This window comes from Panthera pardus, unplaced genomic scaffold, assembly GCF_024362965.1.
Source record: "Panthera pardus isolate Hobbes unplaced genomic scaffold, ASM2436296v1 HiC_scaffold_13, whole genome shotgun sequence".
In the NCBI taxonomy this organism is placed as follows: domain Eukaryota; kingdom Metazoa; phylum Chordata; class Mammalia; order Carnivora; family Felidae; genus Panthera; species Panthera pardus.
This window is the reverse complement of record NW_026526688.1, coordinates 131,762,250-131,775,134: the sequence shown is the minus strand read 5'-3', so window position 1 is coordinate 131,775,134 and position 12,885 is coordinate 131,762,250. Positions and strand designations below refer to the sequence as shown.

The 12,885-nt window shown below is 37.8% G+C and overlaps 1 protein-coding gene across 9 annotated transcripts in view; it reads right to left on the bottom strand.

Moving 5' to 3' along the window:
- The window catches only part of FAM13A (family with sequence similarity 13 member A), a 368,980-nt gene that overhangs the window by 111,247 nt on the left and 244,848 nt on the right, over window positions 1-12,885 (bottom strand). The window contains exon 1 of one of the 9 annotated variants that reach the window (XM_019464543.2): window positions 8,990-9,403. The exons of 7 other annotated variants lie outside the window; for them this stretch is intronic. In XM_019464543.2, the coding sequence (XP_019320088.2) occupies window positions 8,990-9,018 (29 nt within the window). In that variant the 5' untranslated portion in view covers window positions 9,019-9,403. Of the gene's footprint in view, window positions 1-8,989; window positions 9,404-12,885 lie in introns of those variants that run through there. One more of the 9 variants, XM_019464535.2, reaches the window with a different exon arrangement.

Here is a 12,885-nt window from a genome sequence, read left to right as displayed (position 1 = left end):
AAAAAAAGAATTCATGAGTTCAGATGCTTGCCTCACCTCCTGGATTCGTCTTTATCTCTGTACCACTACCAGCATCTAGCAAGGTACCTAGAACACTCCAGTGCTCAGTATATGGCTGAGTAAAATCAGCATCACCAAGACTTTGCTGAGTGCTAACACTACCAGTTTGATGTAATATTTTGAAAACATACACTGTTTAAATAGTAATAATTCATTTATTATTTGTAAAATGAATTGGGCTGGCTAGAAGCATTTTCAGCATGAACATGTAGATTATTTTAAGTGCTCTTGTTCTTTTCTATTCAAAACTTAATGAAATCACAACAATGCCACAGGCTTTCTCTCCCATCCCGAGACACATGAAATTATTTTCTTTCCTTCCACTGCACAATGAGGTGGGAGTTCTGCCACTATGCCAGCAATGTAAATGCCGTACTTTCTGTGGTGTTCAGTGAGCCCAGAAAAGGATATGTTCAGGCAAGGTAATACGGCCTTGCCACACACTGTATCTGTTTGTTCTGGCTTGAGAGCAGGAAAAGAAAATTATTTCACTTCACTGCAGACCCAAAGGTTGTTTGGGGCTTAAAAATTTTTTTGGTTTAGTCACCAAACTATTTTCAAGGCAGTTGGAAGCTTTCACTTGTCTCTGAGAGCCTTGTTCAGAAAAGTGAGGTTTATCACGGATTGCCTTGGGGAGGCAATAATTGAGAATGCTAAAACAGTAACTTTACGGGGGAGTTGATATGAGTTGATGAGAAAATACTTTTAGAACGTTAATAAGTAAGTTAAAATATTTTCTGATCTTTAGTTCAACAAAGTAAAAGAATATGAGGATACCTGCAGAACAGAGGAAGGAAATAGCAAATAATTTTTACTAACTCTTAAAAATAATTACCATTATAACATTATTGATGGTTTGTTGATATAGTTTTTATTTAAAAGATCTTAACTTCCCAAACTGTTGAGTCTGAATGTGGGTTTCTTGAGGGAGACAAAAATATGCAGAAAGCAATGCAAATTATCCTGTCATCTTCCTTCCTCTGCCAGAGGAGGGTTTTACACAGTAAACGAAGTCACTGACTTGTTTCTACTCTATCATGATTCTTACATTGGTTTTTAGGATGATGAGGAACTTGCCAATGTATGAAGGCTTGATGTCTACCTTCCCTTCAGCTTTGTGATCTTCCATAACTACATGCAAGAGCTCGTTCAGCATGTTCTGAGTGGCTATTATGCGTCAGAGCCTATAATAGGTGCTGCAGATACACAGGCTAATAGGATATGGTCCAAATCCTCACAGAATTTATAGACCAGGGAGAAACAGAAACCCGACAGTTGATAATGATTAGGAAGAAAGGATACATGGCTACCATGTATTGAGGGCTTTACCTCAATAAGTCAAGGCTTTGGGCTAAGAGCTTCACATCCATTTTCTCATTTGATCCTCAAAGACACACTTGGAGAGAGGTATCACTAACTGGATTTTTTTCAGATCAGAGAAACAAGTCTTCAAGAGGGTAATTCACCAGCTGGAGGCCATGGAGCCAGGCAGGGCTGAGATTAAAGTCCGCGTCTGTGGAAGCCAGGGCACCAGACCTTACGCTCAAGCACTATGCAGTCTGTTAGATTAGGGTCATATAGGCATTATTAGGAGAAAGGTCACAAACAGGAGAACTCTTCCACAAGGGAAGAGAGTGTGCAAAGGAAGGAGGCAGCATGGAGCAAGTGCAGCTCTCCAGACGCGGCAGGTGCATCTAGGCAGGGGCACCCGGGACAGGCAGGCGTTGGAGTTTTTGCTAAGTCAAGGAACTGAAAGTGAAGGAGTCATTTATAAAAATACTACACGGTGTATCAATGGTCCACTCTGGCTGGCTGTCAGTTTGTAATCTTGATTTCAGGGGCTATTTTAATCTAGACAGTGAAGTTATAGTTCTTTCCATGATCATTTTGCTGACAGCAAAATACTCATGTATCATACTAAGCTCTTTCTAAGCCCTTAACTTTTTCTGGCCGTTTTTATTCCCTTCAATATGATCTGAGTAAAGCAGTTCAGTTATTTGCTTTTGTTGATTTTTATTCTTACAGTTGATGAGAAGATACATGATTTCCTGACCACAACCTTAAAGGTTTTATCAAATGTATCCTGTGTCTCTCCTCTCCCCCACTGCCCAGTATTTTTATTTCTTTACCTAGGTATCTTAATTTTGAAAGTCAACTTGCTGGGCTTCCTAATATTTTGTGTGTGTGTGTTTTTTTTTTTTTTTTTTTTTTTTGTTTTTGTTTTTTTTTTACCATTCATCTCCCCACTATTTCCCATTAACATGCCATTCTTATGCGAGAATTAAAATTAGTTTCCACATGTGGCTCTGTGACAACCTGCCCAAGTGTTATAATGTAGTGTCCAGAAGAGGCAAATGTTTAGAGACAGAAAGTAGATTAGTGGTTGCCTAGAGTTGGGATGGGGGGTTAAAGGGATATTGAGGGTTGTTTTAGTCAGTTTGGGCTGTTCTAACAAGATACCATAGATTGGATGGCTTAATAGAAACACTTACTTCTCACAGTTCCAGTGATTGGAAGTCTAAGATCAGGATGCTAGCAAGATCAGGTTCTGGTGAGAGCTCTCCCTGGCTTGCCGGCTGCCACCTTCTTGCTATATCCACCTATGGTGGGGGTGGGGGTTGGGGAAGAGTGAGCACTCTAGACCCCTTATCTCCTTATAAGGACACCAATCCTATCATGGGAGCACCACCTCCATGGCCTCATCCAAACCTAATTACCTCTCAAAGGGTCCCATCTCCAAATATCATCACACTGGGGATTAGAGCTTCAACATGTGAATTTTGGGGGAACACATTTAGCTCACGATGGGGATTGACAGCTGAAATGTACAGGGTTTCTTTTGGGTGATGAAGATATTCTAAAATTGCTTGTAGTGGGGCGCCTGGGTGGCTCAGTCGGTTAAGCATCCGACTTCAGCTCAGGTCACGATCTCACGGTCCGTGAGTTCGAGCCCCGCGTCGGGCTCTGGGCTGATGGCTCAGAGCCTGGAGCCTGCTTCTGATTCTGTGTCTCCCTCTCTCTCTCTGCCCCTCCCCTGTTCATGCTCTGTCTCTCTCTGTCTCAAAAATAAATAAACATTAAAAAAAATAAAAAAAAATTGCTTGTAGTGATGGTTGTACAATCTTGTGAATGTACTAAAAAATCATTGAATTATATACTTTATATAGGTGAATTACATGGTTATGTGAATTATATCTCAATAAAGCTTTTTAAAAAAAGTTATTTCCAGTTCTTCTTAAAGAATAAATAGTCCTTTTAAGAGGTTTTATACAGTACAAACTATTTCTTGGCAATTCATTCTGATCATCACATAAATATATAAGGGTCATAGGAAAAAACAGGGCAGAAGGTTTTGAGAGTTTCAAGAGATTTGATTCCAGAGTATTTGTAATTACACTTCCTGCAAACCATTCTTTAAGCCACTTTTCAATATTCATCCAATGAAATGGAATGCAATGCTAGAGCCTCACCTTACCTGTGTTAAGAAGTCTTGCATTCAAAAAATTGAAAGGTACTGAAGAATAAAAGAAAAAAAAACCAAGAGAAAAGCAATATACTACTATTCTTCATGTCTGAGTAGTTTTGTCATTTAGGAAGAACTATCATATTCTTTAACTCTAAAATTGCCCCCATACGTAAGTATATGAATCATTATCATCCCATTTTATAGATGAGGAAGATGACCTGATCAAATTCACATGGCTAGCTAGCTGTCAGTCTCTGCACATGTTTATTTGATAGCAAGTTTACTACCTTTCTGCTGCTTTCCCCACTGCTTTGCACTGACTATTCAACACCTCTAATTCTTCCATGGTTTAGACAGGGTGATCTCTGTAAAATTTTAAAACATCCCCATCTTAGTTCATAATATCCTCTTAATTTGGAGTAATTAGCAAATATTTAGACTCAGAGACACTGTAACCATCCAATGAGAGAACTCACAGAGGTCTTAATTATTCTCAGTGACTTCTTGTTACTACCAAGTATAGACTAGATCAGTGATGAAATCTAAGTTTAGATACACAAACCCATAAGGGTTAACTTGGGTTTGAAGTGAGGCATCTTTTAACTCCCTCTTAGACTGTGTCTATGGAGGGATTAGGGGACAAGCACAGAGTGCTATCCAAGTATCAACAAGCTAGAAAGAATATTGGCTTACAGATAAGGTAACTGGTGGTGTCACCACCACAAGCAGTAGAGGGCTCTCTAACATTACACACAAGACGCACAAGCAGGACTACCATTAGCTGGTGTGTTTTCTGGTTAACTCCTGCATCATCCCCATATTACCCATGTTTTCTTGTTTGCAAAAGGTTATTCTAACTACCAATGCTTGGTCAGACCAGATGAATTCTGCTGATAAGACGTTTCAGTGAAATTTTCCCATGCTGGGCCACTACTAACCTGTTAATGAACCCTGGGGCCATGCAAATTCTTAAAAAGGCCATTGCAATTTGGAATTGCAAGGTATTTCACCATCATAAAATAAGTAATCAGTAACAGACACTGAATACCATAATCTGAGAGATGGAGTAATGAACAAGAGAATCATGTAAACTTTCTTAATCTCAGTTTCCCACTTTGGTAAATAAACCAGGGAAACAAGAGGATGCTAACACATGAAAGCAGGTACATTAGATTAATCATCAGTTCCTGACTTCATCTTCCATCATCATTCTTTGAGGATATAAACCGACTTAGTGGTTATTGGAAAGTTAATCGAGCAAATCAAAATACTGTTGTGAAAGTTGAGAGTTTTTTCATAGACATAAGACTCAGGGTTAAGATTTGTTTCTTAGCCTGTCAAAATCTTTCTATACATAAAATAGAGATCCTACCTAAAGATCCACAATATGTAAGGAAAAAAGTCCAATAGGATATAAATCATACAAAGAGCCTGAGGTATAAGTAAAGCCTGGAATCTGATAAAACATACTATCTCATTAGTGACAGAAGGTAAATTTAGTCACCTGAGAAAACAAAACTCTATGCAAGGCTCAAGATCAAGAGTCATATGCTGTACCAACTGAGCCAGTGAGGCACCTCAAGAAAACTTATTTCATTTCTTAACTTAATATGGTTTCCCAACTTACCTCAGATATGATTTTACTTCTTTTGGGGAACTTTGTCAAATGGCAAGAATATCTATACAGTGCTATAGAGTGTACTGAGTTTTATCATTCAGTATAAGAAGTACATAGAGATATTTTAGTATCTTCAAAAATGGAGACAGTCTTTTTTTTTTTTTCATGTCTTAATCAGCTTTAATTTTTATGAAAAAATATGTTTCTGATGATATCTAATCCTTGTCCTGAGTGCTATCTTTTAAGATAAATATGGTCTTTTAAATCAGCGCTATTTTCACCAATATTTAATACATTTAAATTTGAAGAAATCTTAAATTTTGCATTAGTTTGTAAGTGGTTATAACTTTTTTTTCTTTTTTAATTTATTTATTTATTATTTTTTTTATTTTTATTTTTTAATATATGAAATTTACTGTCAAATTGGTTTCCATACAACACCCAGTGCTCATCCCAAAAGGTGCCCTCCTCAATACACATCACCCACCCTGCCCTCCCTCCCACCCCCCATCAACCCTCAGTTTGTTCTCAGTTTCTAACAGTCAATAATGGAGACAGTCTTAATGGCTCAACAGATATGTAGTAAGATCCCATCTTTGAGCCATTTGAAGTGAATTGTAAGAACTGAGTCCTTCACTTTATAGAGGGTCATATTTTAAACATTTAACCTCTGCAGTTTTTTTCTAAAGGTCATGAGTTCTTCTAAACAGTCAACTCCATCTTTGAAGGTCTATAAATTACATTAATAAACAGATAGCAAAATATATTAAAGGGAACCAAAGTATTTATTTCATTCTTAGCTTTCAACCTCATCTGTTATTCTCATCTCAGTTACAGATTAGCAGTAGCAAATTTATCTTCTACATACTTTCACAACATGCTAAGAAAGGCTAAAAAGTCACTCATGGAAATTGTAAGCTAAGGAGACATTAGGGTAAAAACACACCCTCTAATAAGATCATATGCTTATATGAGGTTAAATAAAACAAAGTAATGTTATCCATGTAGGCACATCTCTATTATTATGCTAATCACACTGTCTATTACTGAACTCATCACATGTATTGTAATTGTCTGGTACTGTGACTGCATCCTCACTAGCATGTGGCCTCTTTGAAGCAGAGCTTGTGTCTTGATTACTTTAGTATCCCTGGTAGTACCAAGTGTTTAATATATTCAACAACATTGTAAGTATGCTTTGACAGGTAACACTAACACCTAGTAATTGAAAGCATCGATTATGAAAAAAAAAATACTTCACGTAAGGTCATGATATTAAAGATGTTATTTGGGGACGTTGAGTAGTAAAGTGTTAGATTCATATATATATACGTATATATATATGTATATATATATATACGTATATATACATATACGTATATATATATACATATATATATACGTATATATATATATATACGTATATATATATATACACACCTGCTGTCAATGGCTTTACACAAGCTATAATCATTAACTAGAGTTTAGATGTGTGTTTCTCTTAGTGTTTGGACCATTTGTGCCAGATTTGCTTTCAGGAAGCTTGCCAAAATGTATTTACTTTCCCTGTCACACCCAGATTCAGATTCAGTAACTCTAGGGAAAGAGGGCAGCAGGAATAAGCTGTTTTAAAAACTTAGTTCCTCACGTAATTCTCATGCATCTGAAGTATGAGAATCATTGGCCATTCTGCTCAATACAAACAGGAAGCACAAATTTTTTTTAACTGGTATCTTGAGCTATTCTTTTACTCATCTACTTTTAATTCAGTTCTAGCCCCTTACTGCTCTTAAACAGAACTGAGCAAAGCATTCATGCCATCAGTCAGCACACATACCACAAGGCTCTGCAACCTTCCTGCTTCAGGCAGCGTTAACAGTGGGGTCGGTTGGCAACAGTCAATCAGAGGCTCACAGGAATCCCTAGCCTAAGATACTGAACTGGATTTGGAAGAAGCAATTATGCATAGGAACAGGAAAGTTTTCTGCATACATGCTTAAATTCACATGAGATCCTTAATGAAGAGAACTACACAAACCTGCTCCTTGCCTTCAGGAGGTTTATAATCAAAGGCAGGCATAGGCTGGAAGTGAAGACTGCAGGGTAATCAATCAAATTAAATTCTCAGAGCCAGGGAGCAATGAATACACCAATCAGCATTCCTGAATGCAAATTCAAATTATTCCTCTTACATAGGCTTACTAATATGGACTAATAATGCAAAATAATTCTGGAGGAAATCATGCTAGTTCTATTTTAGCTTTCATTAAATCCCTCAGCAATGTTTTGCCAGTATAAAGATCTATTTTCTCAACAGTTATTATATCATCAAGCAGCTTAATACAGAGTTCAGTAATAGCCAAAATTCTTATCTAGAATATGACTGCTTAAGACCTTTAAGATTGATGTCATTATAAGAAAAACAAGTCCCCAACTTTGAAGTTGGGAAGCAAATCAAGACTCCAAAAAGTGTACATTAGATTTAGTCTGTTGCAAGCTTTAAGCATGTGGCCCTTTCTACTGGGTCAATATAGAAAAATTTCAGACCTATCCATAAACCACTTTCTGCTCCCTTGGGTTATTAATTTTTAGAAGAGGAATTCTTGGGACACCCCCATCAAGTTCCCATTTCAGTGTGCTCGTCATTACAGTGAAAGAAAAACAACCACACTGGTCTATGTCACAGTGTACATCTGCAGGGAACACCCTGCAAATAAACACCGAATTTTTGTAAACCTCATTTTCATTGTTAAAACATGGACTTTCAGTAAAATATTGGTGGCATGGTTTTTAAAATTGAAATTCACTTTTTCGCAGATATTTTCAGTCTTATAAACTATTTACTATTTGACATTTGAGATCATTTTCACTAATAAAACCCTTTAGAATTTTCTGAAAGGAAGCATTTACATGGAATCAAATGATAATGCATGTAAAGTTGAAATATAATCATATGGTTGGAAAAAGTAAATTTAAAAATCATAAAACGTGACCTTGGGCAACTTTGAGACTTCCTCTGTGCCTCAGTTTTCCTACTGTGAAACTGAAGGACTGAATTCCAGTCATCACAGACGTGACTTCCAGTTTTAACATTCTAGAATACATTATTCACTTATTCATTCACCAGCAGTGTTCTTTTTAACAAGCCTCTTTGTTTAAATTTACCTTTCTTTGCTTTGGTATAATTCCTCCACCCCACCCTCTGCAATCCATACTACAATCATTAACGAACAAAATAGAGCTGTGTGCTCAGTCATTCTTACATAGCAGTTCTTAGAAAGGTGTTATATATATATATAAATACATCTATCTAGAATTATTTATGGGGAAATTCTTCCTTAACATTTATGTCCGTGTATTACAATGTACTTATTGACAGAAAACCCTTGCTTAGATCTGGACTCCAGGAGAGATCCTAACATGCATTTTTAAAAGGTCTTTAGCGTATCACCATCCTTTAAAATGAGCTGAGAGCTTGCCACAGCTTCCCAACATTGCTAAGAAGCTGACTCAGTTGTATTATAAACCTGTTCAATACATTCTTTAGTTTCTGTTTTCCTTCAGATGTCAAAGATATTTTCTTACATTTATTCTCTTTCAAGGAAGGAAATAATTGGACACAACAATCAAGTGAGAAAGATAAGAAATTGGGCATAAATGTCAGTAAAAGCAGCAGTACAATATTCAAATTCTTCTGGTCTCAGGGAAGGACATCATGTACGACAGGCTCCACACGTTTGCAGCACACGACTAAAAGATGCCAAGTATTGGCAAAGTTACATGGTTTCGTACCACTCAGAAAATACAGAAGAGAATAAAACAAAACAAACAGGAAAGAACACTACCTTTGGAGAGGCATGATTTCACAGGCCATTCTTGTGTATAAATTTGCCAGGGACCCTCACAACTGTCTCTTCCACGCCAATTGGGTCCGCCTATACAGGAAACGTCTTCTCACAGTGGCTAAGCTGGGCTTGGGGGTGAGGCTGCACCTCACAGCTGGAGAAGCGACTTGCTCTGCAGTTAGCCAGTGTGCTGCTGCTCCCAGCCTCCAAACTTCTTCAAGCAATGCTATTTTATCGGCCGCCTCTCTACATTTACACTGCAGTCCACTTTGACCTTTTGTTCCAGGGACGCAGCTGAACCATCCAGCCAATCAGAGGAGCAGCTGTTGTAGTGCTTAAAGGCGCTGCTTCTTTTGCTCCTGCTGCTCCTCCCTCCTCCTGCTTCTCAGTGGGCTTGCCTAATTCTGGTAACTCGAAACTTTCCTCTTAGCAAATCCACAGAGGAGCTTGTCAGTCTGGGGAGAGCAACCAATAACTACAGCAAGAGCAAAGAGTCCCCCTTACTTCAGTGTTACGGAGACTGCCAAGGAGGAAATCCATTTGTCAAGGGAAGACACTGCCCTATGAAACTAAAGGTTTCTGTGACAGAAGGCAAGAGCTGAGCTCCATCCTGTCTCTTCCTTAAAAAAAAAAAAAAAAATCCAAACAAATCACTGGCATTGGAAGGCATGATTCTTCTAGGAGGAAGGCATGCTTCTAGACCCTTGCCCTACCCACATTTATTTCCTGCTGTGTGTTTACACTGCGGTGGTTACCAGTCACTGGTGACATCACCCAAGGCACGTAGCTCACACTTCTGGGGAGAATACATGTCCTAAGACTGTTCAACTTCTCAGGGGATCAAAGGGTCTACTCCCACGGAAGTTATTTCAACTTATTATCTCTTCATTTTATCTGTATAAAATTGAATGTGTTTATTTGTATAATCATTTTCCTCTAAGAACATCAACAGTATGTTTTGACTGGTTGCTTATTTATGTATTTATCTAGAGATCTATTTATCTATCTAGCTATTTATTTATTTATTTTTTTACAACTAACACCAAATCAATTTTCCATAAGGTCTGCTAACTGCCTGTTAATTATCCAGTCTTCCCTTGCAATTTCTGCTTCAGTATGGAATACTAAAGTGTTGTTCTGGGGAACGTAATTATTAATCCATAGATTTCATACACTGCAGGAACAAGAGAAGTACATTTTTAAAAGATTTCTTTCAGGGGGCCTGGGTGGCTCAGTCAGTTAAGCATCCGACTTCAGTTAAGGTCATGATCTCAGAGTTTTGTGGGTTCGAGCCCCACGTTGGGCTCTGTGATGATGGTTTGGAGCCTGGAGCCTGCTTCAGATTCTGTGTCTCCCTCTCTCTCTGCCCCTCCCCTGCTCTCTTTCTCTCAAATAAACATTAAAAAGTTTTTTTTAAAGATTTCTTTCATATCATGAGAGCTTACAAGGAGTTATAAGAAAGCTCAGGGCATCGCTTTTAGAAGAAGAAAGGGCAGAGGGACAGATTCCATGGTGTTTAGAAACAGTGGGGTCTTAAAGGTCCAAATAGGTATCTTCCTCCTCTGTAGTTTTTCCTATTTTTTTTTCACAGACCACTCATAATTCTGAACTTAGAACACAAAGTTTTATTATGTGTCCTTTCCTTTACTATACCCGCTAATAAAAGCATTTCATTGTCTGATTAATCCTCTACCATATTTATGAAAATGGATTAGTCATCCTGAAACTTGTGTTCAGATATTAAGGTAAAATATCAATGACTAAAATCAGCCTTTAAAACAGTGAAAGTTGACTTAAGTCCAGAATTTACTTTAATTGCAATTGTCAGTATATTCTTTTTTAATATCAGATTTGGAAATTCTAATTTGATTCTATAATAACAACTTAGTTCTGTATTTTTGCTTAAGTTTATTTTTCAAAATGCCTTTACATCTTAACACTTCAATAAACCGCGTGAGTTAGAAAATCACTATTACATACCGTAATATCTATTTGATTGTTGAGTAAACCAGGTACTAGAAAATTAGGTAATTTGTTCAGATTTACATAGGAAGTCAGTAGCAGAACAGAAACTGGACTCAGTGCTTCTTAGGTCTGCTCTGGAATTCTGCTATGTCATAGTGGTTACTCTATACTATAGGAGTTTTTAAATATTTTGTAAGATACAGATAGGTTTAGAAACACAGTGGACCCTTGAACAACACAGGTTTGAACTGTGCAGGGTCAAATATAGTAGGGTGCTGTAAATGTATTTTCTCTTCCTACTAATTTTAATAACATTTTCTTTTCTCTAGCTCACCCGATTGTGAGGATACAGTGTGTAATATACATAACATACAAAATATATGTGAGTCGACTGTTTACATCATCGATAAGGCTTCCAGTCAACAGTAGGTCATTAGTAGTTAAGTTTTTGTGGAGTCAAAAGTTGTGCATGGTGTTTTGACTGCACAGGGATTGGCGTCCCTAACTCTTATATTGTTCAAGGGCCAACTGTAGTTGAAGTTCAAATGAAGTAATATTTTGTCTTTTCTCAGTTTTATGAACACATCAATACTATATGGCTAAAAGGAGTTCGATAATAAAGGACCTAGCATCATAAACATAAGCTGTAACTCAAACTACAATTTGCATTTAATATATACTAGAGATAAAACATTGAAGAACAGGGGCATTGGGCATTGAGGGGGGCAGCTGTTGGGATGAGCACTGGGTGTTGTATGGATTTGACAATAAATTTCATATTTAAAAAAAAAGAACAGGGGCATTCATATTTTAACCTATGATTCCACCTATGTTTCCTTATAAATTAAGTCTTCATATCAGTATTCCTCTAACATGCCATATTGCTAGTGAGACATCAGTGGTTATTTTTAAAAATTACCGAACATGAGAACTCCACAATTACATGCCTTTTCAAGTTTCTATTATTTATAACAATTCCTCCTCTTTTGGGCTCTCGGTCTATTTTCTGGGCATTACTTGATGATCATTGATGAATTTATACCTGGACTGCAGCTCTTTCTCTCTACCACACCCACTGCCAAAGTCCTTGATCACTTAAATACTTTGCTATTTTTATTCCTAACATCCTTGTATCAGTTCTTCAGGTCGGGCAGCAGGAGTCTCATTCCCTGGACTCTGCCAGTTCTAACTCCCCAAACACTGATATCCTGACTGCATCTGCTCCACACTTAGCCCTACTGTTCATCACTTACCCCCCACGCTTCTGCCTCCCCCACTCCTCCCTCTCTTCCTTAGCCTTCTCTTCAGCAACAACTGTTCTGTCTGTAGAGTGTAACCTGCACCCAAACCAACTGGCATGCAGCTTTAAAAAAAAGGCACATTCCTGGCTCTCCTCAGCATTTAGTTATTTCTAAAATGGGCTCACTAGCATCCTCCGCTTCTTCACCCTCTCTAAATCCTGCCAGCTGGGTTTTCTACTGCCAGACCGCTAAAACATTGCAAAAGAAAGTCACATAACCCTGGCAACTAGTGACACTAAAAATTCATGCTATTTAACCTCAGCATGAACCTCGATACTGTGTGGCAACCTTTTTACTTATCTTTAAATGATTTTTCACTCCATCCCCATAGAAACTGCTACAAATCTTCACTGCCACAAATCTGAACCTCTCTCAGTCAGTAACTGCCTCGCCTCCTAAATTTATTGAGGAAGCCAAGATCATCAAATGCGAGTCATTACCTTTGTTCTTCCCTGTTACCCTTATGGGTTTAAGTGCACCCCCGCTGTCCATATATACACAACACACACAACACACACACGAACACACACACAATCTTGCCTTCCTCTATTTGACTTCTTCCTAGTCTAGCAGAAAAGGTCTCATTCACAGGACTCCAATTTCTTATCTACCTTTTGGATCTCTTCATTT